Consider the following 26,339-nt stretch of genomic DNA (forward strand, 5'->3'; position numbering starts at 1 on the left):
TGGAGTTTGGGGTGCCACCATTTTTTTTTCACCCTCTAAAGCAGCATGAAAAGCCTGAAAGGAACAAAAGCCATATAAAGCAACCCAAAGCAGCTTACACTGAGCCCGGCCCCAAGGCAAGGGGCGGTGCAACTCTGCCCAGGCAAAGACACCTGAGAATCAGTGCAAAAGGCCCCTCCCCCAGAGGGCCAGCAGGAACATCAGGCTAAAACCAAGTTTACGAATCACACAGAAACTGAAAAACTCCTGCACTGGGGGAAAACAGTATATAGAACTCAAGGTTTTTTCCTCACAATTCTTTAGTCTTTCAGTTTAAAATTTTCTTTTTCTTTTTCCCTTTTCAACTAGCTTATTTTATCAACTTTTTAAATCTTTTCTTAATTTTCATTTTTACATTTACATTTTACAGATATATTCTTCATTTTTTACTTCCTTTTACTATAGTCAATTTTATTTTAGTATATATGTATATGTTTTTCTTTATTTACAATTTTGGGATCAAGTGTCTTCTAACAAACAGACCAAAATACACCCAGGACCAAGTGTATCACCCGTATGTACTGTCCACCTATTTGATTATACTCTCTTTTTCTGCCCCCTCTTTTTTTTTTCTTTTTTGGTTTCTGATCTCTTCTGATTTGCCTAGGGTATATTTCGCTGAGGTCATGATTGATACTTTTATTTTTTATTTCTTTTTTGTTCTCTTGTTCATCTATTCTCCTCTGGACAAAAATACCAGAAGGAAAAACTGCCAGAAAAAAGAACAAGAGGAAGTAATCACTGCCACAGGCTTTATAAATATGGATATTAGCAAGATGTCAGAGCTAGAATTCAGAACAATTATAAAGATACCAGCTGGGCTTGAAAAAAGCATAGAAGACACTAGAGAATCCCTTTCTGGAAAAATAAAAGAAATAAGATCTAATCAGGTTGAAATAAAAAACTGTATTGATGAGATACAATCAACAATGGAGGCTCTTATTGCTAGGATAAATGAGGCAGAAGAGAGAATAAGTGATAGAGAAGATAAAATTATGGAGAATAAAGAAACCAAAAGTGAGATAAACAATTACTGGACCATGAGGGGAGGCTTTGAGAGATCAGCAATACCATAAAGCAAAACAATATTAAAATTATTGGGGTTCTAGAGGAAGAAGAAAGAGAGAAAGGGGCAGAAGGTATATTGGAGCAAACTATAGTGGAGAACGTACCTAATCTGGGGAAAGAAACAGGTATCCAAGTCCAAGAGGCACAGAGAACCCCCCTCAAAATCAATAAAAACAGGTCAACACCCCGACATATAATAGTGAAACTTGCAAATCTCAGAGACAAAGAGAAAATCCTGAAAGCATTTCGGGACAAGGGGTCCATAATCTACAGGGGTAGAACATTAGACTGGCAGCAGACCTATCCACAGAGACCTGGCAGTCCAGAAAGGACTGGCATGATATATTCAGGGTGCTAAATGATATAGCAGCAGAAGAATACTTTATACAGATACTTATACAGCCAAGAATACTTTATACAGATAGGATGTCATTCAAAATAGGAGAGATAAAAAGCTTCCAGGACAAATGGAAACTAAAAGAATTTGTGATCACCAAACCAGCCCTCTAAGAAATATTACAAGGGATCCTTTAAGCGAAGAGAGAGCCCCAAAGTAACACAGACCAGAAAGGAACAGAGACAATATACAGAAACAGTGACTTTACAGGTAATACAATGGCACTAAATTCGTATCTTTCAACAAGTACTCTGAATGTAAAGGTAAATAGTTCAGTCAAAAGACACAGGGTATCAGATTGGATAAAAAAGCAAGATCCATCCATATGCTATCTACAAGAGACTCATTTTAGACACAAAGACACCTCCAGATTTAAAGTGAGGGGGTGGAAAACCATTTATCATGCTAATGGACATGAAAAGAAAGCTGGGGTGGCAATCCTTATTATCAGACAAATTAGATTTTAAACTGAAGACTGTAATAGATGAGGAAGGACACTCATTATAATTAAAGGGACTATCCAACAAGAAGATCTAACAATTGTAAATATTTATGCCCCTAACATGGGAGTAGCCAATTATAAGCCAATTAATAACAAAATTGAAGAAACATATCAACAATAATACAATAATAGTAGGGGACTTTAACACCCCACTCACTGCAATGGACAGATCATCTAAGCAGAAGACCAACAAGGAAACAGGGCTTTGAATGACACACTGGACCAGATGGACTTCACAGATATATTCAGAACATTTCATCCTAAAGCAGCAGAATACACATTCTTCTTGAGTGCACATGGAACATTCTCCAGAATAGATTACATACTGCATCACAAATCAGATTTCAACCGGTAGCAGAAGACTGGGATCATTCCTTGCATATTTTCAGACCACAATGCTTTGAAACTGGACTCAATCACAAGAAGAAATTTGGAAAGAACTCAAATACATGGAGGCTAAAGAGCATCCTACTAAAGAATGAATGGGTCAACCAGAAAATTCAAGAAGAATTAAAAAAAATTCATGGAAACAAATGAAAATGAAAACACAACTATTCAAAACCTCTGGGATGCAGCAAAGGTGGTCTTAAGAGGAAAGTATACAGCAATACAAGCCTTTCTCAAGAAACAAGAAAGGTCTCAAATACACAACCTAAACTTACACCTAAAGGAGCTGGGGAAAGAACAGCAAATAAAGCCTAAACCCAGCAGGAGAAGAGAAATAATAAAGATTAGAGAAGAAATCAATGAAATACAAACCAGAAGAACAGTAGAACTGATCAACGAAACTAGGAGCTGGTTCTTTGAAAGAATTAATAAGACTGATAAAACCCTGGCCAGACTTAAAAAAAGAGAAAGGACCCAAATAAATAAAATCATGAATGAAAGAGGAGAGATCACAACCAACACCAGAGAAATACAAACAATTATAAGTGCAACTATATGCCAACAAATTAGGCAACCTGGAAGAAATGGATGCATTCCTAGAGATGTATAAACTACCAAAACTGAACCAGAAAGAAATAGAAAACCTGAACAGACCTATAACAAGCAAGGAAATTGAAGCAGTAATAAAAATTTCCCAACAAACAAGAGTCCAGGGCCAGATGGCTTCCCAGGGGAATCCTACCAAACATTTAAAGAACTAATACCTATTCTTCTGAAACTGTTTCAAAAAACAGAAATGGAAGGAAAACTTCAAACTCGTTCTATGAGGCCAGCATTACCTTGATCCCCAAACCAAAAACCCCACCAAAAAGGAGAATTTCAGACCAATATCCCATTTGAACATGGATGCAAAAATTCTCACCAAATTTCTAGACAATAGGATCCAACAGTACATAGAAGGATTATTCACCACGACCAAGTGGGATTTAGTCCTGGGCTGCAAGGGTGGTTCAACATCCACAAATCAATGTGATACACTACATAAATAAAAAAAAGAACAAGAACCATATGATCCTCTCAATAGATGCAGAAAAAGCATTTGACAAAGTACAAGAAAGCATACTTTCTTGATGAAAACTCTTCGCAATGTAGGGATAGAGGGAACATACCTCAATATCATAAAAGCCATCTATGAAAAGCCCACAGTGAATATCATTCTCAATGGAGAAAAACTGAGAGCTTTTTCCCTAAGGTCAGGAACATGGCAGGGATGTTCACTATCACCACTGCTGCTCAACATGGTACTAGAAGTCCTAGCCTCAGCAATCAGACAACAAAAAGAAATAAAGGCATCCGAATTGGCAAAGAAGTCAAACTGTCACTCTACACAGATGATATGATACTCTGTGGAAAACCCAAAAGACTACACCCCAAAATTGCTAGAACTCATACAGGAATTCAACAAAGTGGGAGAATATAAAATCAATGCACAGAAATCAGTTGCATTTCTATACACTAACAATGAGACAGAAGAAACAGAAATTAAGGAATGAATCCCATTTACAATTGCACACAAAACCATTAAGATACCTAGGAATAAACTTAACCAAAGAGGTAAAGCATCTGTACTCTAAAAACTACAGAACACTTATGACAGAAATTGAGGAAGACACAAAGAAATGGAAAAACATTCCATGCTCATGGATTGGAAGAACAAATATTGTTAAAATATCTATGCTACCCAGAGCAATCTACACATTCAATGCAATTCCTATCAAAATACCATCGACATTTTTCACAGAGCTGGAAAAAATAATCCTAAAATTTGTATGGAACCAGAAAAGACCCCAAATAGCCAGGGGAATGTTGAAAAAGAAAACCAAACCTGGTGGTATCACAATACTAGACTTCAAGTTAAATTACAAAGCTGTAATCATTAAGACAATACAGTACTGGCACAAAAACAGACACATAGATCAACAGAACAGAATGGAGGACCCAGAAATGGACCCTCAACTCTATCGTCAACTAATCTTCAACAAAGCAGGAAGGAATATCCAATGGAAAAAGGACAGTCCCTTGAATAAATGGTGTTGGGAAAATTGGAGAGCCACATGTAGAAGAATGAAACTGGACCATTTTCTTACAGCATACACAAAGATAAACTCAAAATGAATGAAAGACCTAAATGTGAGACAGGAATCCATCAAAATCCTAAAAAACACAGACAGCAACTTTTTCAACCTCAGCTGCAGCAACTTCTTGCTAAACACGTCTCCAAAGGCAAGGAAAACTAAAGCAAAAATGAACTATTGGAACTTAATCAAGTTAAAAGCTTCTGCACAGCAAAGGAAACAGTCACCAAAACTAAAAGGCAACCGACGGAATGGGAGAAGATATTGCACATGACATATCAGATAAAGGGCTATTATCCAAGATCTAAAATTAACAAGTCAGGAAACGACAGATGTTGAGGATGCAGAGAAAGGGGAACCCTCCTACATTGTTGGTGGGAATGCAAGCTGGTGCAACCACTCTGGAAAACAGTATGGAGTTCCTCAAAAAGTTGAAAATAGAGCTACCCTACAACCCGGCAATTGCACTACGGGGTATTTACCCCAAAGATACAAATGTAGTGTTCTGAAGGAGCACCTGCACCCCAATGTTTATAGCAGCAATGTCCACTATAGCCAAACTATGGAAAGAGCCCAGATGTCCATAGAAAGTTGAATGGATAAAGAAGATGTGGCATGTATATATATATGTGTATACACACACACACACACACACACACACAAAATGGAATATTACTCAGCCATCGAAAAAATGAAATCTTGCCATTTGCAATGATGTGGGTGGAACTAGAGGGTATTATGCTAAGCGAAATAAGTCAATCAGAGAAAGACAATTATTATATGATCTCACTGGTATGTGGAATTTGAGAAACAAGGCAGAGGATCATAGGGGAAGGGAGGGAAAACTGAATGGGAAGTCATCAGAGAGGGAGACAAACCATGAAAGACTCTTAACTATAGGATACAAACTGAGGGTTGCTGGAGGGGAGTTGGGTGGGGGGATGGGGTAACTGGGTGATGGGCATTAAAGAGGGCACGTGATGTGATGAGCACTGGGTGTTATATATGCAACTGATGAATTATTGAACTGTACATCTGAAACTAATGATGTACTATATGTTGGTTAATTGAATTTAAATTAAAAAAAGATAAAATAAAATATATAATTTAAAAATCATAGTAGGGGGACAGTTAGAAGAAACAAAGCAACATGGGGAGAGACAGGCTGGTACCACAGCTACAAGAAAAAAGAATTACCAGAGGAAGAACCAAGAAGTAAGAAAAGAATCAAGATGAACAAGTTATTTGAGAAGAATGAGAAAGCTCCTAAAATAAGCTTTCTAAAATAAGCTTTGAGAAGTTAAATAAAGCTATTAATCAGGGAAAGTAATTTCTTCTGAGCATTAGACCCAGAATGGAAAGACTAATCAGGGTACTAGGAAACTAACCAGTGACCCCAGTGTTGTGCCTACAGAATCAATTACAACCTTATTTCCCAAGAACTAAAAACACTGAGATAAGAATACTAGTGAATGAGCATTAAGGAGGGCACATGATGTGATGAGCACCTGGTGTTATATGCAACTGATGAATTATTGAACTCTACATCTGAAACTAATGATGTACTATATGTTGGCTAATAGAATTTAAATTAAAAAAAAGAATACTAGTAAATCAAAGAGTAAAACAAGGTATAATTAAAAAAATAAAAATTAATAGATTTCTTATGCAGAGTTAAGTCTAGGCCAATTGCAGTATGCACATGGGATAATGCCAGCCTCCATGTATTCTATACCAAACTCCAAAAAACTGAAGATTCTTGTTCACTAAATGGCTGACTGCTTGTGAATATTTGGGATTTAACCATATAGGAAATTAATGAAAATGAGTATTGGGACAATACTCTATTTCTCAAAAGGCACCAATTTCCTTACTCCTAACCCCGACCTTAAATTATTTTGCTGTGGCAGTCATAAACCTAGAAAGCACCCCTTACAGGGACCCCAAGGCAATCTAGTTGATTCAGTTACAATGCATGAAACTAATCTGCTACTATGGGGCCATATGAGGACACAGAATATTCTGTGTCAAGTCACTGAATTAAAGAATTCAGAGCTGGCAGAAACCTTACACACCACCTAGTTTAATCTTCTAACCAAAGATGAAATCCCTCCATAAAGTATGTGCCTCTCCTAACCAAATGCCTCACTGCGGTATTTACTTACCCTGTTAGCCTTTTTTAATTCTCTGAAAGTCTAGGTCACATTTCATTTCTACATTTTCTGTTGGCCTTTTATTCTGTGTGTGACCCAGAGCCCGGCTAGACTTCAAGCTCGATAAGAAAGGACAGCATTTAGTGCTGTACTACTGTAGCTTCATAAATTTTTGTGATTAGTGAATATCTGCTATCATGGGAGGCATTTCCACTCAGAAAATGTGTAGTGTATCCCATTACCATACCTTGGAGAGTTGCTCCTCTGACTGAGGTTCTGTAGGCAGAACAGTCCCTCCTTGTGCCTTCATTTCTTCTATGTGTTTATTCAAAGAAGTTAATTTGGCCTTAGCATGAAGTTTTAGTTTTTTTATTTTGTTATCAGCAGCTTTTCTTTCTTCCTGTCAGAGAACAATGACAGTAAATATATAAATGTTTATTCATCACGTGCCTAATACATAACAAAAGTTAATTCTCAGGAGGCATCATCTTACAGTATTAGGAAAATAAGAATCACACTCTCCAATAATCTAAGTGAAAAGAAAAATCTAAGTGAATGTTGTGTCCGTCTTTTATCAAATGCTTGGCAAGAAAGGAGAAAAACCCTGGTACCTGTAGAACTTCATCTTTTTGCTGCAATTGAATGTCCTTCTCTCTAATGATTTCTTTTAGCTCCACCACCAACTGCTCAGCATAAGCCAGGCGCTCCAGAACATCCTCTTGTGTCCTATCGTTAAATTCCATGTCAGATTCTTGGGGTAATGCCTAGTATTTAGACAAAAAGTTACCAATGCATCAGGGGAAAAATACTAGTGTCCAAAAAAGAGTTTCTTCATTCCAACTTCATCTTATCTTTTGCCCATCTCATTTCCATTCTCAATTATTATTGGATCAGAGTTGGAAAGATTTCTTATCATCATAGCCATTAAAATATATTGAGTATTTTGGAAATGTTAAGCATTTCACAAACAAAACATTATCTCACTTATGATATTATCCTAATTTTACCAAAGAGAAAAATAAAAGGAAGCAAAGATAACAAACTATTAAGTGGAAGAGCCCAAAATTTAAATTTAAGACAGCAGTTGAATAAAATTCTCTTAACCACTAGGCAATACTGCTTGTCTTTCAGAAAACTAAAGGACTTCTTTTGATTCCTCATGTGGCTATCAAAAAATACAATATAAACTGTAAGAGAAGTGTAAATAAATTTACAATAGCAAACATATTTTCAAACCTGAAAGGTGCCCCAGTTCTGCCACTTACCATTCAATCCTTTCTAGGGAACAGGATATACACCTGAGGAGAAGGTAAAACAATCTACCACTAAACAAGGCTCAAGGGACAAATGAAAAAGATCTTTCCAATCTCATCCAGCACTTGATTCCCATCACTGTGGCTCATACCCTACAAACTTACAGGAGAAGGATCATTTATAAAGTATCAATATTTTTCTTAATCCCCTCTTCCACCTAGCAAAATGGAGGCTGCTCAAAACCTTCTATCTTAAACTCTTTCCCTCAGAAGAACATGAAATATATGTCTCATCAGTTTAATTCAGAATAGAGCTACTCACAGGGTCTAGGGAAGCCCTTATATTTTGATCAGTGTCATCTCCTGATAATTCATGCAAAACCACATTTGCTAATCCTGACAATCGGCTCAGCATTTCTGCAAGAAAAGAAAACATAACAATCAGTAAAATGGATACAGGCTTCCCTTGTACTGGTAACTATATCATCTATAAGTGAAATAAACTGTACAGGTGATATATATTAGACACAGACAATAGCATGATGATATCTTTAAAAATACATTTGAGTATGTACAGTGTAGTCACACAATGTTCTTTTCAGTGGCAACTGCACTGCACTTCAACTACCACCACCAGTATTTTCTAAATAAAATATATAATTGTTTAGTGGCAAAAAATATTTTTAAAGTTATCTTTAATCCCTTTTCTTTCATCATAACTTCATTTACAAACATGAACTTCTAACATTCCTTCCCCAGCCAGAATGTTATTCTCTCCTACTTTGCCAAATAAACCCATGATGCAGCAAAATTTTTTTTATGCGGCCCCATGAACCCCATTCTTTCAGGAGGGTTTCCTGATAAACCATGTGGTTTTGCTAAAATTTAAATATGATATTTGTTCAAATATACAGCATTAAGTTCACATATTAGAAAAGAAGGAGGGCGCCTGGGTGGCTCAGTTGGTTGGGCGACTGCCTTCGGCTCAGGTCGTGATCCTGGAGTCCTGGGATCGAGTCCCGCATCGGGCTCCCTGCTCGGCGGGGAGTCTGCTTCTCCCTCTGACCCTCCCCCCTCTCATGTGCTCTCTCTCATTCTCTCTCTCTCTCAAATAAATAAAATCTTTAAAAAAAAAGAAAAGAAGGAAAAGGGATTTACCTCCACAACCTATGCTGCTTCTGTATGAAGTCAGAAAAAGAGCTAATTAAAACAAATATAAGCAGACAAAAAAGAAATTAAAATTAGAGCAGAAACTAATAAAATTGAAAACAGAAAGGGCGCTTGGGTGGCTCAGTTGGTTAAGCGACTGCCTTCGGCTCAGGTCATGACCCTGGAGTCCCGGGATCGAGTCCCACATCGGGCTCCCTGCTCAGCGGGGGGTCTGCTTCTCCCTCTGACCCTCCCCCCTCTCATGCTCTCTCTATCTCAGTCTCTCTCTCAAATAAATAAATAAAATCTTAAAAAAAAAAAGAAAACAGAAAAATAGAGAAAATCAGTAAAACCAAAAGTTGGTTCTTAGAGAATGGGTTCAATCTTAAACGACCTATCAAAAAACACTAATAAATGTGCAAAGAATAAAGAGAAATAAATCCAAATGTATCACTAAAGAAAATCAGCAAACCATAAGAGAAAGACAAGAAAGGGTAAGAGAAAAGCTCCAGAAACATCCACAAAACAAGTAATAAAATGGCAATAAATACATATCTGTCAACAATTATTCTGAATGTAAATGGACTAAACTTAGCTCCAACCAAAAGACACAAGGTGCAGATATGGGTAAAAAAAATAAATAAAACCCATCTATATGCTGCCAACAAGAGACTCACTTCAGACCTAAGGACACATGCAGGTTGAAAGTGAGGGAATGAAGAAATATTTATCATGCAAATGGATGTCAAAAGAAATCTGGAGTGGAAATAGTTATATCAGACAAAGTGGGCTTTAAAACAAAGACTATATACAGCAAGAGACAATGAATGACAGTATATAATAATAAAGGAGACAATCCAACAAGAAGACATAACAATTGTAAATATTTATGCACCCACCTAGCAGCATCCAAATACATAAAACAATTAATAACAAACATAAAAGAACTAATCCATAATAATACAATAGCAGGGGACTTTAACAACCCACTTACATCAATGGACAGATTATCTAAACAGAAAACCAACAAGGAAACAATGGCTTTAAATAACACACTGTAACAGTGTGTGTGTAAATGGATGATGGGCATTAAGGAGGGCACTTGTATGTTATATGCAAGTGATGAATCACTAAATTCTAACCCTGAAACTAACACTGCACTATACATTAACTGACTTGAATTTAAATAAAATCTCGAAAGGAAAAAAAATCTTGAAAAGAAACAAACGAACTGGACCACCTTCTTACACCATACAAAAAAATAAATTTAAAGTGGAATGAAGACTTAAATGTGAGACCTGAAACCATAAAAATCCTAGAATAGAACACAGGCAGTAACCTCTTTGACACTGGCCGTAGCAACTTTTTTCTAGCTACGTCTCCTGAGAAAAGGGAAAACAAGCAAAAACAAACAATTGGGACTACATCAAAATAAAAAATTTCTGTACAGCAAACGAACATCAGCAAAACTAAATGGCAACTTGCAGAATGGGAGAAGATACTTGCAAATGACATATCCAATAAAGGGTTAGTATCCAAAATATATAAAGAACTTACAAAATTCAACACCCAAAAACCAAATAATCTGATTAAAAAATGGGCAGAAGACATGAAGAGACATTTCTCCAAAGAAGACATACAGATGGCCAACAGACACATGAAAAGATGCTCATCATTACTTACCATAAAGAAAATGCAAATCAAAACCATAATGAGATATCACTTGTCAGAATAGTTAAAATCAACAACACAAGAAACAACAGTTGTTGGCAAGGATGTGGAGAAAAAGGAACCTTCTTACACTGTTGATGGAATACTGATGCAGCCACTCTGGAAAACAGGATAGAGTTTCCTCAAAAAGTTAAAAATAGAACTACCCTACAATCCAGCAATTATACTACTAGGTATTTACCCAAAGGATATAAAAACACTAATTCAAAGGGATTCATGTACCCCTTTGTTTATTTACAATAGCCAAGATATGAAAGCAGCCCAAGTGTCCATCAACTGATAAATGGATAAAGAAGATGTGGTATATATATACAATAGAATATTATTCAGTCATAAAAAAAAGAATGGAATCTTGCCATTTGCAATGACATGGATGGAGCTAGGGAGTATAATGCTAAGTGAAGTAAGTCAGTCAGAGAAAGACAAATACCATATGATATCACTCATATGTAGAATTTAAGAAACAAAACAAATGACCAAAGAGGAGAAAAAGAGAGACAAAGAAACAGACTCTTAATCGTAGAGAACAAACTGATGGGTACCAGAGGCGAGGTGGGGGGGGGGGTGATGGTTAATTAGGTGATGGGGATTAAGGAGTACACTTGTCATAAGTACTGGGTGATGTAAGGAATTGCTTAATCCCTATATTGTACACCTGAAACTAATATAACACTACATGTTAACTAAGTGGAATTAAAATATAAACTTTTTAAAAATTGGTTTTTTGAAAAGATAAAAAAAAAAATTGATAAAGCTCTAGTCAGGCTGACCAAGAAAAAAAAAGAGAAGACACAAACTATCAATACCAATTATTAGAAAGGAGACATCACTATAGATCTAACATACATTAAAATATAACATACATTAAAATATTGTAAAACTACAAATAACTCTATGCCCATAAATTCATTAACACAGAAAAAATGGGACAATTCCTTAAAAGATACAAGCTAACAAAACTCATTATAGAAGAAAAAGACAACCTAAATACACACACACATATACACATACTCACACATCCCTTATTTTTTACTTATTTATTCATTCAGATCAGTGTCAATGGCTAGTCCATAAACTCTTTGAAAGTGAAATTATTAATACTTTGTTAGGAAAAATCAAAACAGAACTGTACTGTGCATAGCACTAGCATAAGTAATTATGCTAAATTTTATGTTTAATGATAAAATGTTATTTGGCCTTTAAAAGCCTCAGTAGGGAGAAATATAAGAGCTCTTGTACAAAATAAGCACTTGAATAACACCAATTTCTGCTAAAGTTTTCTTCTACTCCAAGTAGTAATAATGTTTAGGGCAATCGTGGTCCTTAATTAAGAAAGTGGTGGTGAAGAGTTTGTTTCTGTAACAGGTTATCTTGGATAACCTAACTAGCATATAACATTTAGAAAAGATGTGTGAAACAGGAAAGGAAAAAGAAAACCACTCCTCGAAGGGCAACATACGGCCATGTATTAGTATATATAACTACTAGAAAGACAACATAGGCTCACATTTAAGTATATAGGACCATATATAACCACTAATTCAAGCTGTGAAATTCATAACTATAGTCAGTTTAAAAAAAAAAATCACAACTCACCATTACATAGACTAAACTTTCTTTTCAACTCTAGAGATTGAATTTTCTATAATACTCATTAATGAAGGAAATGAACACCAAAACTAAAGAGTCTTCATTAGGCATAGAGAGTTGCATTAATCAAAGAAAGTCACAGCAGAACCTAATTTATCAAGCAGATTCACTTTATCTTCAGATTTTTCAGACTACATTAGGAACAAGCACACACAACACAAATCAACCAACTGATGGGACTCTGAGAAGATGGGAGTAGGAAACATCACTGATTGTGGATCTTCCTGAATTCCCACATAAAAACTGACAAAGCAACTAGGTAACAAAACTAAAAACCTATATACAGCCTTTACAAAAAAACAAAAACTATGTGACAAAGTTTTCCACAAACTCTAAAATAAACATGGATATAGACAAACCACCAACAGCCACAAGATCTGCATGTTGTTGCTGTCCATGTGGGAAGAGGGAAGTGAAGCGGGGGTGGGCAGAATGTTCCACCCCTACTATGCCACTTTGGCATAAAGATTATCTTGAGCTAAAGGCACTTGAAAAACAGCAGGTACAAGAAGGATGCTCTGACCTCCCCTTTTTCTTCCTGAAAACAAGATATAAAACCCCGTGTGGAAGATGTCCTCCCTATATTAGGAGGAAAGTAACATTCTTATCTCCAGGAATGGGGAGTTGAGGCCAAAAGGAATTTGTACAAACAAATCTTGTATGTGAATCCTTATCTTCCTAGTCACTTCTCCATGATTAACTACCCCTTTGCCTTGTATCATTATCACAATTTACTGCTCTCTGTCCATCTCAATATTTAAGTGTTCTACTCTGATTCTTTTGGTCTTCATTTCTTTATGAGGGCTCTAGTGTCACTTAAAATTTATACTAAATAAATCTGTATGCTTTCCCTGTTAATCTGTCCTATGTAAATGTAATTCTCAGGCCCACTAAAAACCTTAAGGGGATAGAGGTAAAATAATGCTCCCCTACAGAAGCTATAAGAATGCGACAAACAGAATACCAAGAGAACCACAAAAGAGCTAGTGGGTATTCACTGGAAAATGTGCTGCGCCAATTAAAGAACAGCAACTGAAAAAGGAAGGTATATCCTTACTCCAGTAGCACCTAAGTGCAAGGAACCTGCAAGGTCTGAAATGGCTAAAGAGTCTGGGCCCCATGAACACTCAAAACTGAAGAGTCGGGGCTCTCTTTCAGAACAGGACCTCTACTGAGAGTAGAATCAAGATTCATCAAGTCAGAGTCAACAGAGAACAAAGGAAGACCCAGATAAAGAATGAGCTGGAGATAGTGGAAAAAGAGTCTGGAAATCTCAGAAATCCAATGGCCATATTTTGAACCAACACTGGAAAACAATGTAAGAGAGGGAGCTCTGCAAAGTTAGAAAAGCTACCCAAAATAAATCTCCTTCTAAAAATTCAGCAACATTAACATAAAAATGAGCACCTGAAAAGTAACACAATTTCCATACAAAATTATTATAAGAAAAAGAGCAAAATAATATCCATACAGAAAATGGAAGCATGTCAAAGAGCCATGCTCAAAATAACTCAGAACTACAACCTACTAAATCAACCAAAAGGACTAAAAGGCATTAAACATTATATAAGACATGAAAAGCCATACATCAGAAGTTGAAAAACCCAGGAAGACAGCAAGAGAAGAAAGGAACAAAGGAACCACAAAATAGTCAGAAACCTATTAACAAAATGGCAATAGGAAGTCCTTCAATAACTACTTTAAATTTAAATGTATTAAATTATCTAATCAAAAGACATGGAGTGGCTGAATTGATTTAAAAAACAATACCCAGGCACCTGGGTGGCTCAGTTAAGTGTCTGCCTTCAGCTCAGGTCATGATCTCAGGGTCCTGGGATCAAGCCCCACATTGGGCTCCCTGCTCACTGGGGAGCCTGCTTCTCCCTCTCCCTCTACTGCTGCCCCTGCTAGTGCTCTCTCTCACTCACTCTCTCTCAGATAAATAAAGAAAATCTTTAAAATAAATAAACAAACAAACAATATCCAACTATATGCTCCCTACAAGAGACTCACTTTGGTCCTAAGGTTACAGACAGGCTGAAAGTGAAGGGATGGAAAAATATATCCCATGCAAATGGTAACCAAAAGAAAGCAAGGGTAACTATATTTTTAAAAGACAAAATAGACTTTTAGTCAAAAACTGTCATGAGAGGGAGAGAAGTTTTTTAGAATAGTTTGGGAAGGATTGGCATTAATTCTTCTTTAAACATTTTTTAGAATTCACTTAGTGAAGCCATCAAGTTCTGGGCATTTCTTTATTGAGAGGCTTTTGGTTACTGATTCAATCTCTTTATGTTATTGGTTTGTTCAGGTGTTCTGTTTCTTGTGATTCAGTCTTAGTAGGTTGTATGTTTCTAGGAATTCATCCATTTCTTGCATATAATTATTCATGGTTGTCTCTTATGATTCCTTGTATTTCTGCGTTATAAGTGTAGTGTCTCCTTCATCATTTATAATTTTACTCATTGAATCTTCTCTCTTTTCTTAGTCTAGCTAAAGGTTTGTCAATTTTATCTTTTCAAAAACCAGTTTTGTTGAAAAAGTTTTATTTGTCTTTTCTATTATTTTTCTAATCTCCATCTCCTTTATTTCTGCTCTGATATTTGTTATTTCCTTCCTTCTGCTTTCACCTTAGTTTGTTCTTTTCCTGGTTACTTGAGGTGTCAAGACAGGTTGTTTATTTAAGATCTTTTGTTTTTCTTAATGTAGGAGTCTATCTCCATAAACTTTCCTCTTAAAACTGCTTTTGCTGCATCTCATTAACTTTCCATAGATATGTCATATTTTCATTTGTCTCAATATAATTTTTTATTTCTTTTTTGGTTTTTTTCTTTGACTCATTGGTTCAGGAGCATGTTGCTTAATTTCCACATATTTGTGAATTTTCCAGTTTACTTCTTGGTGGGTTTTTTTTTTTTTTGCATATTAATAGTAATTTTATTTCTTCTTTTATGTTCTTTTCTTTTTTGGGGATGTAAAAAAATTTAATTCCAGTTAACAATCATACAGTGTTGCATTAGTTTCAGGTGTACAATATGGTGATTCAACAATTCCATATATCACCCAGAACTTGATGGCTTCACTAAAGTGAATTCTAAAAAATGTTTAAAGAAGAATTAATGCCAATCCTTCTCAAAACTATTCTAAAAAAAAACTGAAGAAGAGGAAACACTTTCAAAGTCATTTTATGAGGACAGCATCACCTGAATACTGAATCCAGAGAAGGACACTACAATAAAATTATAGGCCAGTATCCCTGGTAAAATAGATCCAAAAATCCTCAACAAAATACTAGCATACCCAATTCAACATCACATGAAAAGAATCATACACCATGTCAAGTAGGACGCATTCCTAAGATGCAAGGATGGTTCAACATCCAAAAATCAATAAATGTGACGCACTACATTAAGAGAATGAAGGATAAATGTCACATGATCATCTCAACAGATGGAGAAAAAGCATTTTAAAAATTCAACATCCTTGCATGATAAAAACTGTCAACCAATTAGGTACAGAAGGAATGTACCTCAATACAATCAACACCATATACAACAAGACCAAAATTAACATCATATTCAATGGCAAAAAAGCTAAAAGCTTTTCCTCTAAAATCAGATATAAGGATGCCCATTCTTACCACTTCTATTCAATGTAGTACTAGAAGTCCTAGCCAGATCAATTAGGCAAGGAAACGAAATAAAAGGCATCCAAATCGAAAAGAAGTAGAATTGTCTCTGTTTGCAGAAAACATGATCTTACATATAGGAAACCCTAAAGACTCCACCAAAAAAATTATTACAACTAGGGGTATCTGGATGGCTCAGTTGGATGAGTGTCCAACTCTTGATTTCAGCTCACGTCATGTTCTCAGGGGTGTGGTATCAAGGCCCGCGTCAGGCTCTGCGCTCAGCATGGACTCTCCCTCTGCCCCTCCCCTTGCTTATCCCTTTTCTCTCTCTCTTTCTCTCAAATAAATAAATCTTCTTTAAAAATTACTACAACTAAAAAATGAATTCAATAAAGTTGCAGGACATAAAATCAATATACAAAAATTATTGTTTCTGGGGCGCCTGGGTGGCTCAGTCATTAAGCGTCTGCCTTCGGCTCAGGTCATGATCCCAGGGTCCTGGGATCAAGCCCCACATCGGGCTCCCTGCTCGGCGGGAAGCCTGCTTCTCCCTCTTGCACTCCCCCTGCTTGTGCTCCCTCTCTTGCTGTGTCTCTCTCTGTCAAATAAATAAAAAAACTCTTAAAAAAATTATTGTTTCTATATACTAACAACAAACTATCCCTCCCAAATTAAGAAAATAATCCCACTTATAACAGCATTTCAAAAAATAAAGTACTTAGGAATAAATTTAACTAAGGAGGTAAAAGATCTCTACACTGAAAATTGTAACACATTGATAAAAGGAATTCAGAAAAAACATACAAATGGAAAGATATCCATGTTCACAGACTTGAAGAACATTATTAAAAGTCCATACCACTCAAAGTAATCTACAGATTCAATGCAATCCTATCAAAATTCCAAAGCCTCAGAGAGAGGAAAAGATGGCGGAGGAGTAGGGGACCCTATTCCAACTGGTCCCCAGAATTGAGCTGGATATCTACCAGACCACTCTGAACACCCACAAAATCAGCCTCAGATGTAAGAAGATAGATCTGGACCTCTACAAACAGAATATCGCAGGCGGTTGGTTTCGAGGTATGAAGCGGGGAACCATGATTCCGTGGGCAGATATCGGAGGAGAAACGGAACGGGGAGGGAGCTGCCATAAGCGCTGGTGCTGGGAAGGTGAAATAACACAGGAGCGCAAAAGCCTCCCATCCCGGGGACGGGGCACAGACCCGCAGACTGGTAGCAATGGGGAAAGGACTTTAGGACAGCCCCCTGGACTGAAACCTGGAGCGGCGGGGCCACGCGTGCAAACTGGGGGCAGCTGGCGGATTTAGAAGCACAAAGGGCAGAGACATGCCCCAACCTGGAGGCAAGGACTGGGAGTGCTGCTGAGGGGTGCAGACCCAGGACTGCAGTTTACAGCAGCACAGACAGAAACGGAGATAGTGTGGCCTGGAGAGCTCACTGAAGAACAGACTGCGATCTCTCTACTCTGAGGCAGAGGGTTGGAAACAACCTCTTCTGCTCTGACTCTCAGAAGAGACTCGGAAAGCCGCCAGGGAAAGCCACCAGAGAACAAAAGCCCCCCCAAAACTGGTTTTCACTGAGCCCATCACCTGCCACAGGGGGCAGGGCAACTCTGCCCAAACAGCGTTGCCTGAGTAAGAGTGTGGCAGGCCTCTCCCCCAGAAGACAGGCTAGGAAAACAAGAGGCCAGCAACCCTAAGGTCCCTATAAAACAGGTGCAAAAAAAAAAAAAACAAAAAACAGGTGCATTTTGCTTGGGCTGTGGTCAATAATTTCAACTCCGTACATTCCCTCAACCACTCCTCAAAAGAATGACTAGGAGGAGGAACCCCCAAAATAGGAGACTCAGAGACTGTGACTTCTGCCACAGATTTACAAATGGATTCAGATATAACAAAGATGTCGGAGATGGAATTCAGGGTAGCAATTGTGAAGACAATAGCTAGAATGGAGAAAACAATTAATGCCAACATAGTCTCTAAGGGCAGAAATGAAAGCTGAACTGGCAGAACTTAAAAATGCTATCATTGAGATCCAATCTTATCTAGATAATCTAACAGCTAGGGTCAGCGAGGCAGAAGAACGAATTAGTGATCTAGAAGACCAATTAATAGACAAGAAGGAAAAAGAGGCGGCCAGGGAAAACAACCCAAAATCCATCAAAATAGAATCAGAGAAGTGACACAGTGAAATGTTCTAATGTCAGAATTACTGGGATCCCTGAGGGGGTGGAGAGAGAGAGAGGACTAGAAGATATATTTGAGCAAATCATGGCTGAGAACGTCCCTAATCTGGGGAATGAAACACTCCTGTCCTAGAGGCAGAGAGGACCCCCTCCCAGGATCAAGGAAAACAGGACAACACCCCGGCATGTAATAGTAAAACTCGCAAATCTCAGAACCAAGGAAACCATCTTAAGGGCAGTTAGGGGGAAGAGATTCCTGAGGTACAGAGGGAGGAACATCAGAGTAACGTCAGACATATCAACAGGGGCCTGGCAAGCCAGAAAGGGCTGGCAAGACATCCTGGGGTACTAAACGAGAAAAACATGCAGCCAAGAATACTTTATCTGGCAAGGCTGTCATTTAGAATGGATGGAGAGATGCAGAGCTCCCAAGACCGGCAGAAACTGAAAGAATATGTGACCACTAAGCCGGCCCTCCAAGAAATATTAAGGGGGCAGGGGGGGGTCCTATAAGAGGAGAAAGACCCCAAGAGTGATATAGAACAGAAATATAGAGAGACAATCTATAGAAACAAGGTCTTCAACATGATGACAATAAATTCATATCTTTCAATAATCACTCTCAACGTGAATGGCCTAAACGCTCCCATAAAACGGCACAGGGTTGCAGACTGGATAAAAAGACAGGACCATCCATATGCTGTCTACAAGAGACTCATTTTGAACCTAAAGATACATCCAGACTGAAAGTGAAGTGATGGAGATCCATCTTCCATGCCAACGGACCTCAAAAGAAAGCTGGGGTAGCAATTCTTATATCAGACAAATTAGATTTTAAGCTAAAGACTGTAGTTAGAGACACAGGAGGACACTATATCATTCTTAAAGAGTCTATCCAACAAGAAGTTCTAACAATTGTAAACATCTACGCCCCCAACATGGGAGCAGCCATCTACATAAGCCAACTGTTAACCAAAATAGTCATATTGATAACAATACATTAATTGTAGGAGACCTCAGTACTCCTCTCTCAGCAACAGACAGATCATCTAAGCAGAAAATCAACAAAGAAACAAGAGCTTTGAATGACACACTGGACCAGATGGACCTCATAGATCTATAAAGAACATTCCACCCTAAAACAACAGAATACTCATTGTTCTAGAGCGCACATGGAAATATCTCCAGAATAGACCACATGCTGGGTCACAAATCAGATCTCAATCGATACCAAAAGACTGAGAAAATTCCCTGCATATTCTCAGACCACAATGCTTTAAAACTGGAACTCAATCACAAGAAAAAATTTGGAAGAAATTCAAACACTTGGAAGCTAAAGACCCCTCTGCTCAAGAGTGTTTGGGTCAACCAAGAAATCAAAGAAGAACTTAAACAATTCATGGAAACCAATGAGAACGAAAACACATCAGCCCAAAATCTACTGGATACGGCAAAAGCGATTCTAAGGGGGTAATACATAGCCATCCAAGCCTCACTCAAAAAAATAGAAAAATTCCGAATTCACCAATTAACTTTACACCTTAAAGAACTAGAAAAAAAGCAACAAACGATGCCTAAGCCACGCATTAGAAGAGAAATAGTTAAGAACAGAGCAGAGATCAATGAATTGGAAACCAGAAACACAGTAGATCAGATCAATGAAACTAGAAGCTGTTCTTTGAAAGAATTAATACGATTGGCAAACCACTGGCCAGACTTATCCAAAAGAAAAGAGAAAGGACCCAAATTAATAAAATTACGAATGAAAGGGGAGAGATTACGACTAACACCAAGGAAATAGAAACAGTTATTAGAAATTACTATCAACAACTATATGCCAATAAATTAAGCAACCTGGAAGAAATGACTGTTTTCCTGGAAACCTATAAACTGCCAAGACTGAAACAGGAAGAAACGGACAACCTGAATAGGTCAGTAACCAGAAACGAGATTGAAGCAGTGATCAAAAACCTCCCAAAAACACAAGAGTCCAGGGCCTGATGGATTCCCTGAGGAATTCTACCAAACATTCAAAGAAGAAATAATACCTATTCTACTGAAGCTGTTTCAAAAAATAGAAAGAGAAGGAAAGCTTCCAGACTCATTTTATGAGGCCAGCATTATCTTAATCCCCAAACCAGGCTAAGACCCATCAAAAAGGAGAATTTCAGACTGATATCCCTGATGAATATGGATTCAAAAATGCTCAACAAAATCCTAACTAACAGGATCCAACAATACATTAAAAGGATCACCCACCACGACCCAGTGGGATTTATCCCCAGGATGCAAGGATGGTTCAATATTCGTAAATCATTCAACGTGACAGAACACATTAATAAGAGGAGAGAGAAGAACCATATGGTCCTCTCAATTGATGCACAAAAAGCATTTGACAAAATACAGCATTCTTTCCTGATTAAAACTCTTCAGAGTATAGGGATAGAGGGAACATTTCTCAAGTTCATAAAATCCATCTATGAAAAACCCACAGCGAATCTCATCCTCAATGGGGAAAAGATGAGAGCATTTCCCTTAAGATCAGGAACACAACAACGATGCCCATTCTTGCCACTATTGTTCAACATAGTACCAGAAGTCCTAGCAACAGCAATCAGACAACAAAAAGAAGTAAAAGCTATTCAAATTTGCAAAGAAGAAGTCAAACTCTCTCTTCGCAGATGACATGATACTTTATGTGGAAAATCCAAAAGACTCCACCCCCAAATTACTAGATCTCATACAGCAATTCAGTAATGTGGCAGGATACAAAACCAATGCACAGAAATCAGTTGCTTTCTTATACACTAACAATGCAACTGTAGAAAGAGAAATTAGAGAAACGATTCCATTTACAATAGCACCAAAAACCATAAGATACCTCGGAATAAACCTAACCAAAGAGGTAAAGGATCTATACTCTAGGAACTACAGAACACTCATGAAAGAAATGGAAGAAGACACAAAAAGATGGAAAAACATTCCATGCTCATGGATTGGAAGAATAAACATTGTTAAAATGTCTATGCTACCTAGAGCAATCTATACTTTCAACGCCATCCTGATCAAAATTCCAATGACATTTTTCGAAGGGCTGGAACAAACAATCCTAAAATTTGTATGGAATCAGAAAAGACTCCAAATTGCCAAGGAAATGTTGAAAAAGAAAAACAAAGCTGGGGGCATCACGTTGCCCGATTTCAAGCTATATTACAAAGCAGTAATCACCAAGACAGCATGGTATTGACACAAAAACAGACATATAGACCAATGGAACAAAATAAAGAGCCCAGATATAGACCCTCAATTTTATGGTCAAATAATCTTTGACAAAACAGGAAAAAATATGCAATGGAAAAAAGACAGTCTCTTCAATAAATGGTGCTGGGAAAATTGGACAGCCACATGCAGAAGAATGAAACTCAACCATTCTCTAACACCATACCCAACGATAAACTCAAAATGGATGAAAGACCTCAATGTGAGACAGGAATCCATCAAAATCCTAGAGGAGAACATAGGCAGTAACGTCCCTGACATTGGCCACAGCAACTTCTTTCAAGATACCTCTCCAAAGGGGCGCCTGGATGGCTCAGTCGTTAAGCGTCTGCCTTCGGCTCAGGTCATGATCCCAGGGTCCTGGGATTGAGCCCCGCATCGGGCTCCCTGCTCAGCGGGAAGCCTGCTTCTCCCTCTCCCACTCCCCCTGCTTGTGTTCCCTCTCTCACTGTCTCTCTCTATGTCAAATAAATAAAATCTTTAAAAAAAAAAAAAAAAGATACCTCTCCAAAGCCTAGTGAAACAAAAGCAAAAATGAACTTTTGGGATTTCATCAAGATAAAAAGATTCTACACAGCAAAGGAAACAGTCAACAAAGAGGCACCTACAGAACGGGAGAAGATATCTGCAAATGTCACTATAGACAAAGGGCTGGCATCCAAGATCTATAAAGAAATTCTCAAACTCAGCACCCAAAAAAACAAATAATCAAGTCAAAAAATAGGCAGAAGACATGAACAGACACTTCTCCGAAGAAGACATACAAATGGCTAACAGACACATGAAAAAATGTTCATCATCATTAGCCATCAGGGAAATTCAAATCAAAACCACATTGAGATATCACCTTACACCAGTTAGAATGGCAAAAATGGACAGGGAAAGAAACAACAAATGTTGGAGAGGTTGTGGAGAAAGGGGAACCCTCTTACAGTGTTGGTGGGAATGAAAGTTGGTACAGCCACTTTGGACAACAGTGTGGAGGTGCCTCAAAAATTTAAAAATAGAGCTACCCTATGACCCAGCAATTGCACTCCTGGGTATTTACCCCAAAGACACAGATGTAGTGAAAAGAAGGGCCGTATGCGCACCCCAATGTTCATAGCAACAATGTCCACAATAGCCAAACTGTAGAAAGAGCCCAGATGCCCTTCAACAGATGAATGGATAAAGAAGATGTGGTCCATATATACAATAGAATATTACTCAGCCATCAGAAAGGATGAATACCCAACTTTTACTTCAACATGGATGGGACTGGAGGAGATTATGCTAAGTGAAATAAGTCAAGCAGAGAAAGTCAATTATCATATGGTTTCACTTATTTGTGGAACATAAGGAATAGCATGGAGGACATTAGGAGAAAGAAGGGAAAAAGGAGGGGGGGCGGGAATCAGAGGGGGAGATGAACCATGAGAGACTACGGACTCTGAGAAACAAACTGAGGGTTTTAGAGGGGAGGGGAGTGAGAGGATAGCTGAGCCCAGTGATGGGTATTAAGGAGGGCACGTACTGCATGGAGCACTGGGTGTTATACGAAAACAATGAATCGTGGATCACTACATCAAAAACTAATGATGTATTGTATGGTGACTACATAATAAAATTAAATTAAATTTTAAAAAAATTCCAAAGCCTTTTTTTTCCACAAAAATTTTTTAAAAATCTAAATCATATGGAACCACAAAAGACCCAGAATGGACAAAGCAATCTTGAACAAGAACAAAGCTGGAGGCATCACACTTTTGATTTCAAAATATACCATAGCTAGATGCGTGATGGGTATTAAGGAGGGCACTTGTTATGATGAGCACTGGGTATTGTATGTAAGTGATGAACCACTGAATTCTACTCTAGAAATTAATATTGCACTGTATGTTAACTACCTAAAACTTAAATTTAGAAAAAAATTTTAAATAAATAAAATGAGGGCGCCTGGGTGGCTCAGTTGGTTGAGCGACTGCCTTCGGCTCAGGTCATGATCCTGGAGTCCTGGGATCAAGTCCCACATCGGGCTCCCTGCTCAGCAGGGGGTCTGCTTCTCCCTCTGCCCTCTTCCCTCTCGTGCTCTCTGTCTCTCATTCTCTCTCTCTCAAATAAATAAATAAAATCTTTAAAAAAAAAATTAAAATTAAAATAAATAAATAAATAAAATGAAATGGGAAAAAATACATACCATAAAGCTACAGCAATCAAAACATTAAGATATTTGCATAACACAGTCATACAGACCAATGGAACAGTATAAAGAGCCCAGAAATAAATCCATACATTTACAGCCAATTGATCAAAAAAGGTGCCAAGAATACAAAATGGGGAAAGAATAGTCCCTTTAAGAAATGGTGCTGAGGAAATCGGTATCCACATGTAAAAGAATGAAACTGGATCCTTAACTCACACCACATAAAAAAAATCAACTCAAACTGTATTAAAGACTTGAATGCAAGACCTGAAACTGTAAAACTAGTAGAAGAAAGCATAGGGGGAAAGCTTCTTGACATTGGTCTTGACATAATTTCTTGGATACAACCTCAAAAGTACATAACAAAAGCAAAAAAAGACAAATGAGATTGCATCAAACTAAAAAGCTGCACAGCAAAGGAAAGAGAATAAAGAGACAACCTACAGAATGGGAGAAAGTATTTGCAAATATCTAATAAAGGATTAATATCCAAAATATGAGAAACTCAAACAACTCAATAGCAAGAAAATCTTATTTTAAAATGACCAAAGGAGGGGCGCCTGGGTGGCTCAGTCGTTAAGCGTCTGCCTTTGGCTCAGTCATGATCTCAGGGTCCTGGGATCGAGCCCCGCATCGGGCTCCCTGCTCAGCAAGAAGCCTGCTTCTCCCTGTCCCACTCCTCCTGCTTGTGTTCCTTCTCTCGCTGTGTCTTTCTCTGTCAAATAAATAAATAAAATCTTAAAAAATAAATAAATAAATAAAATGACCAAAGGAACTGGACAGACATTTCTCCAAAGAAGACACATAAATGGCCAAAACGTATGTGAAAAAATGCTCAACACCAAAAATCACCAGGTAAACACAAATCAAAACCACAATATCACATCATACCTGTTAGAATGGCTATTATCAAAAAGACAACAGGTAATAAGCACTGGCCAGAATATGGAGAAAAGGAACCCTTGTACACTGATGGTGGGAATATAAATTGATACAGGTATTAAAGAAAACAGTCTGAGGTTCCTCAAAAAATTAAAAATAGAACTACCATATGATCCAGCAATCCCACTTTTGGGTATATATCCAAAGGAAATGAAAGCAGTATCTTAAAGAGATATCTGCAATTTCATGTTCATTGCAGCATTACTCACAATAGCTAAAATATAGAATCATCTAAGTGTCAACTGATAGATGAACAGATAAAGAAAAATATATTTTACATACACAATGGAATATCATTCAGCCCTAAAGAAATAATGAAATCCTGTCATTTATGAGAACATGGATGAACCTGGAGGACATTATGCTAAGTGAAATAAATGCCAGATACAGAAAGACAAATACTGCACGATCTCACTTATGCTGGAATCTGAAAAAGTCAAACTTGTAGAAGCAGACAGTAAAATGGTGGTTGCCAGGGAAAAGTGGGTAAGGGAAATAAAAAGATGTTTGTCAAAGGATACAAACTTGCAGTTATGCAGGAAGAATAAATTCTGGGTATCTGATGTATAGCATAGTGACTACAGTTAATAATGCTGCATTAGATACCTGAAATTTGCTAAGAGAGTACATCTTAAATGTTCTCACCACACACACAAAAGGGCAATTATGTGAGGTGATGCGCATTTTCCATTTTTTAAATAGCTTGTCTGAGATAATCATTTAACAAGTATATGTATAGAGAAACACTATATTGTACACCTTAAATATATACATTTTTGTCAATTACACCTCAATAAAGCTCAAAACAATGACGGTATCTGCTTCCATATTAAAACATTCTTAACAAAAATTAATAGCTAACTATAAATTTTATATACCATCTAACACTAGGTATATGATAGATATGTATCATATTTACTTACACACTTTGCTGAACACATGCATATGTTTTCTTTGATTTGAAACAAATTTATCAATTTACCTCCCACAGTAGAAAAACCCAGAAATGAAGAGGAAATTCAAGAAGTAATGAAAAGTTTAAAAAATCATTTTGGAAATGAAGATGAAACTAAAAATTAAAAAAAAAAAAACAGGAAAATGAATAGTCATAATAAATCATGCCTTAAGAAAAATAGAAAGTTAAGGGGTGCCTGGGTGGCTCAGTCAGTTAAGCGGCTGCCTTCGGCTCAGGTCATGATCCTGGAGTCCCGGGATCAAGTCCCGCATCGGGCTCCCTGCTCAGCGGGGAGTCTGCTTCTCCCTCTGACCCTACCCTCTCTCATGCTCTCTGTCTCATTCTCTCTCTCAAATAAATAAATAAAATTTAAAAAAAAAAAAAGAAAAATAGAAAGTTAAGATAAAGGATAATTTTACAAATCAAAAAGGAATTACCTATAAGCTAAACATGCAACTACCTTATGACCCAACAATTTTATCTCATAGAAATGAAATCTTAAATTCACACAATAACCTATACATAAGTGCTCATAGCAGCTTCGGTTGTAAGAACCCAAAACTATAATCAGCAAAGAAGTCCTTCAACAAGAAAATGGTTAAACAAACTGTGGTACATACATACCACAGAATACTACACAGCAATAAAAAGGAATAAACAACTGATACACCCAATAATTT

The 26,339-nt window shown here is 37.4% G+C and overlaps 1 protein-coding gene across 1 annotated transcript in view; it reads right to left on the reverse strand.

Moving 5' to 3' along the window:
• Positions 1-26,339, reverse strand: part of GOLGB1 (golgin B1) — a 100,100-nt gene that overhangs the window by 65,141 nt on the left and 8,620 nt on the right. Inside the window, exons 2-4 of the mRNA XM_044919752.1 lie at positions 8,257-8,351; positions 7,293-7,445; positions 6,929-7,081 (exon numbers count right to left, since the gene is read on the reverse strand). Of these exons, the coding sequence (XP_044775687.1) occupies positions 6,929-7,081; positions 7,293-7,445; positions 8,257-8,349 (399 nt within the window). The 5' untranslated portion in view covers positions 8,350-8,351. The remainder of the gene's footprint in view (positions 1-6,928; positions 7,082-7,292; positions 7,446-8,256; positions 8,352-26,339) is intronic.

The sequence above is a fragment of the Neomonachus schauinslandi genome, chromosome 1, assembly GCF_002201575.2.
Source record: "Neomonachus schauinslandi chromosome 1, ASM220157v2, whole genome shotgun sequence".
Classification (NCBI taxonomy): domain Eukaryota; kingdom Metazoa; phylum Chordata; class Mammalia; order Carnivora; family Phocidae; genus Neomonachus; species Neomonachus schauinslandi.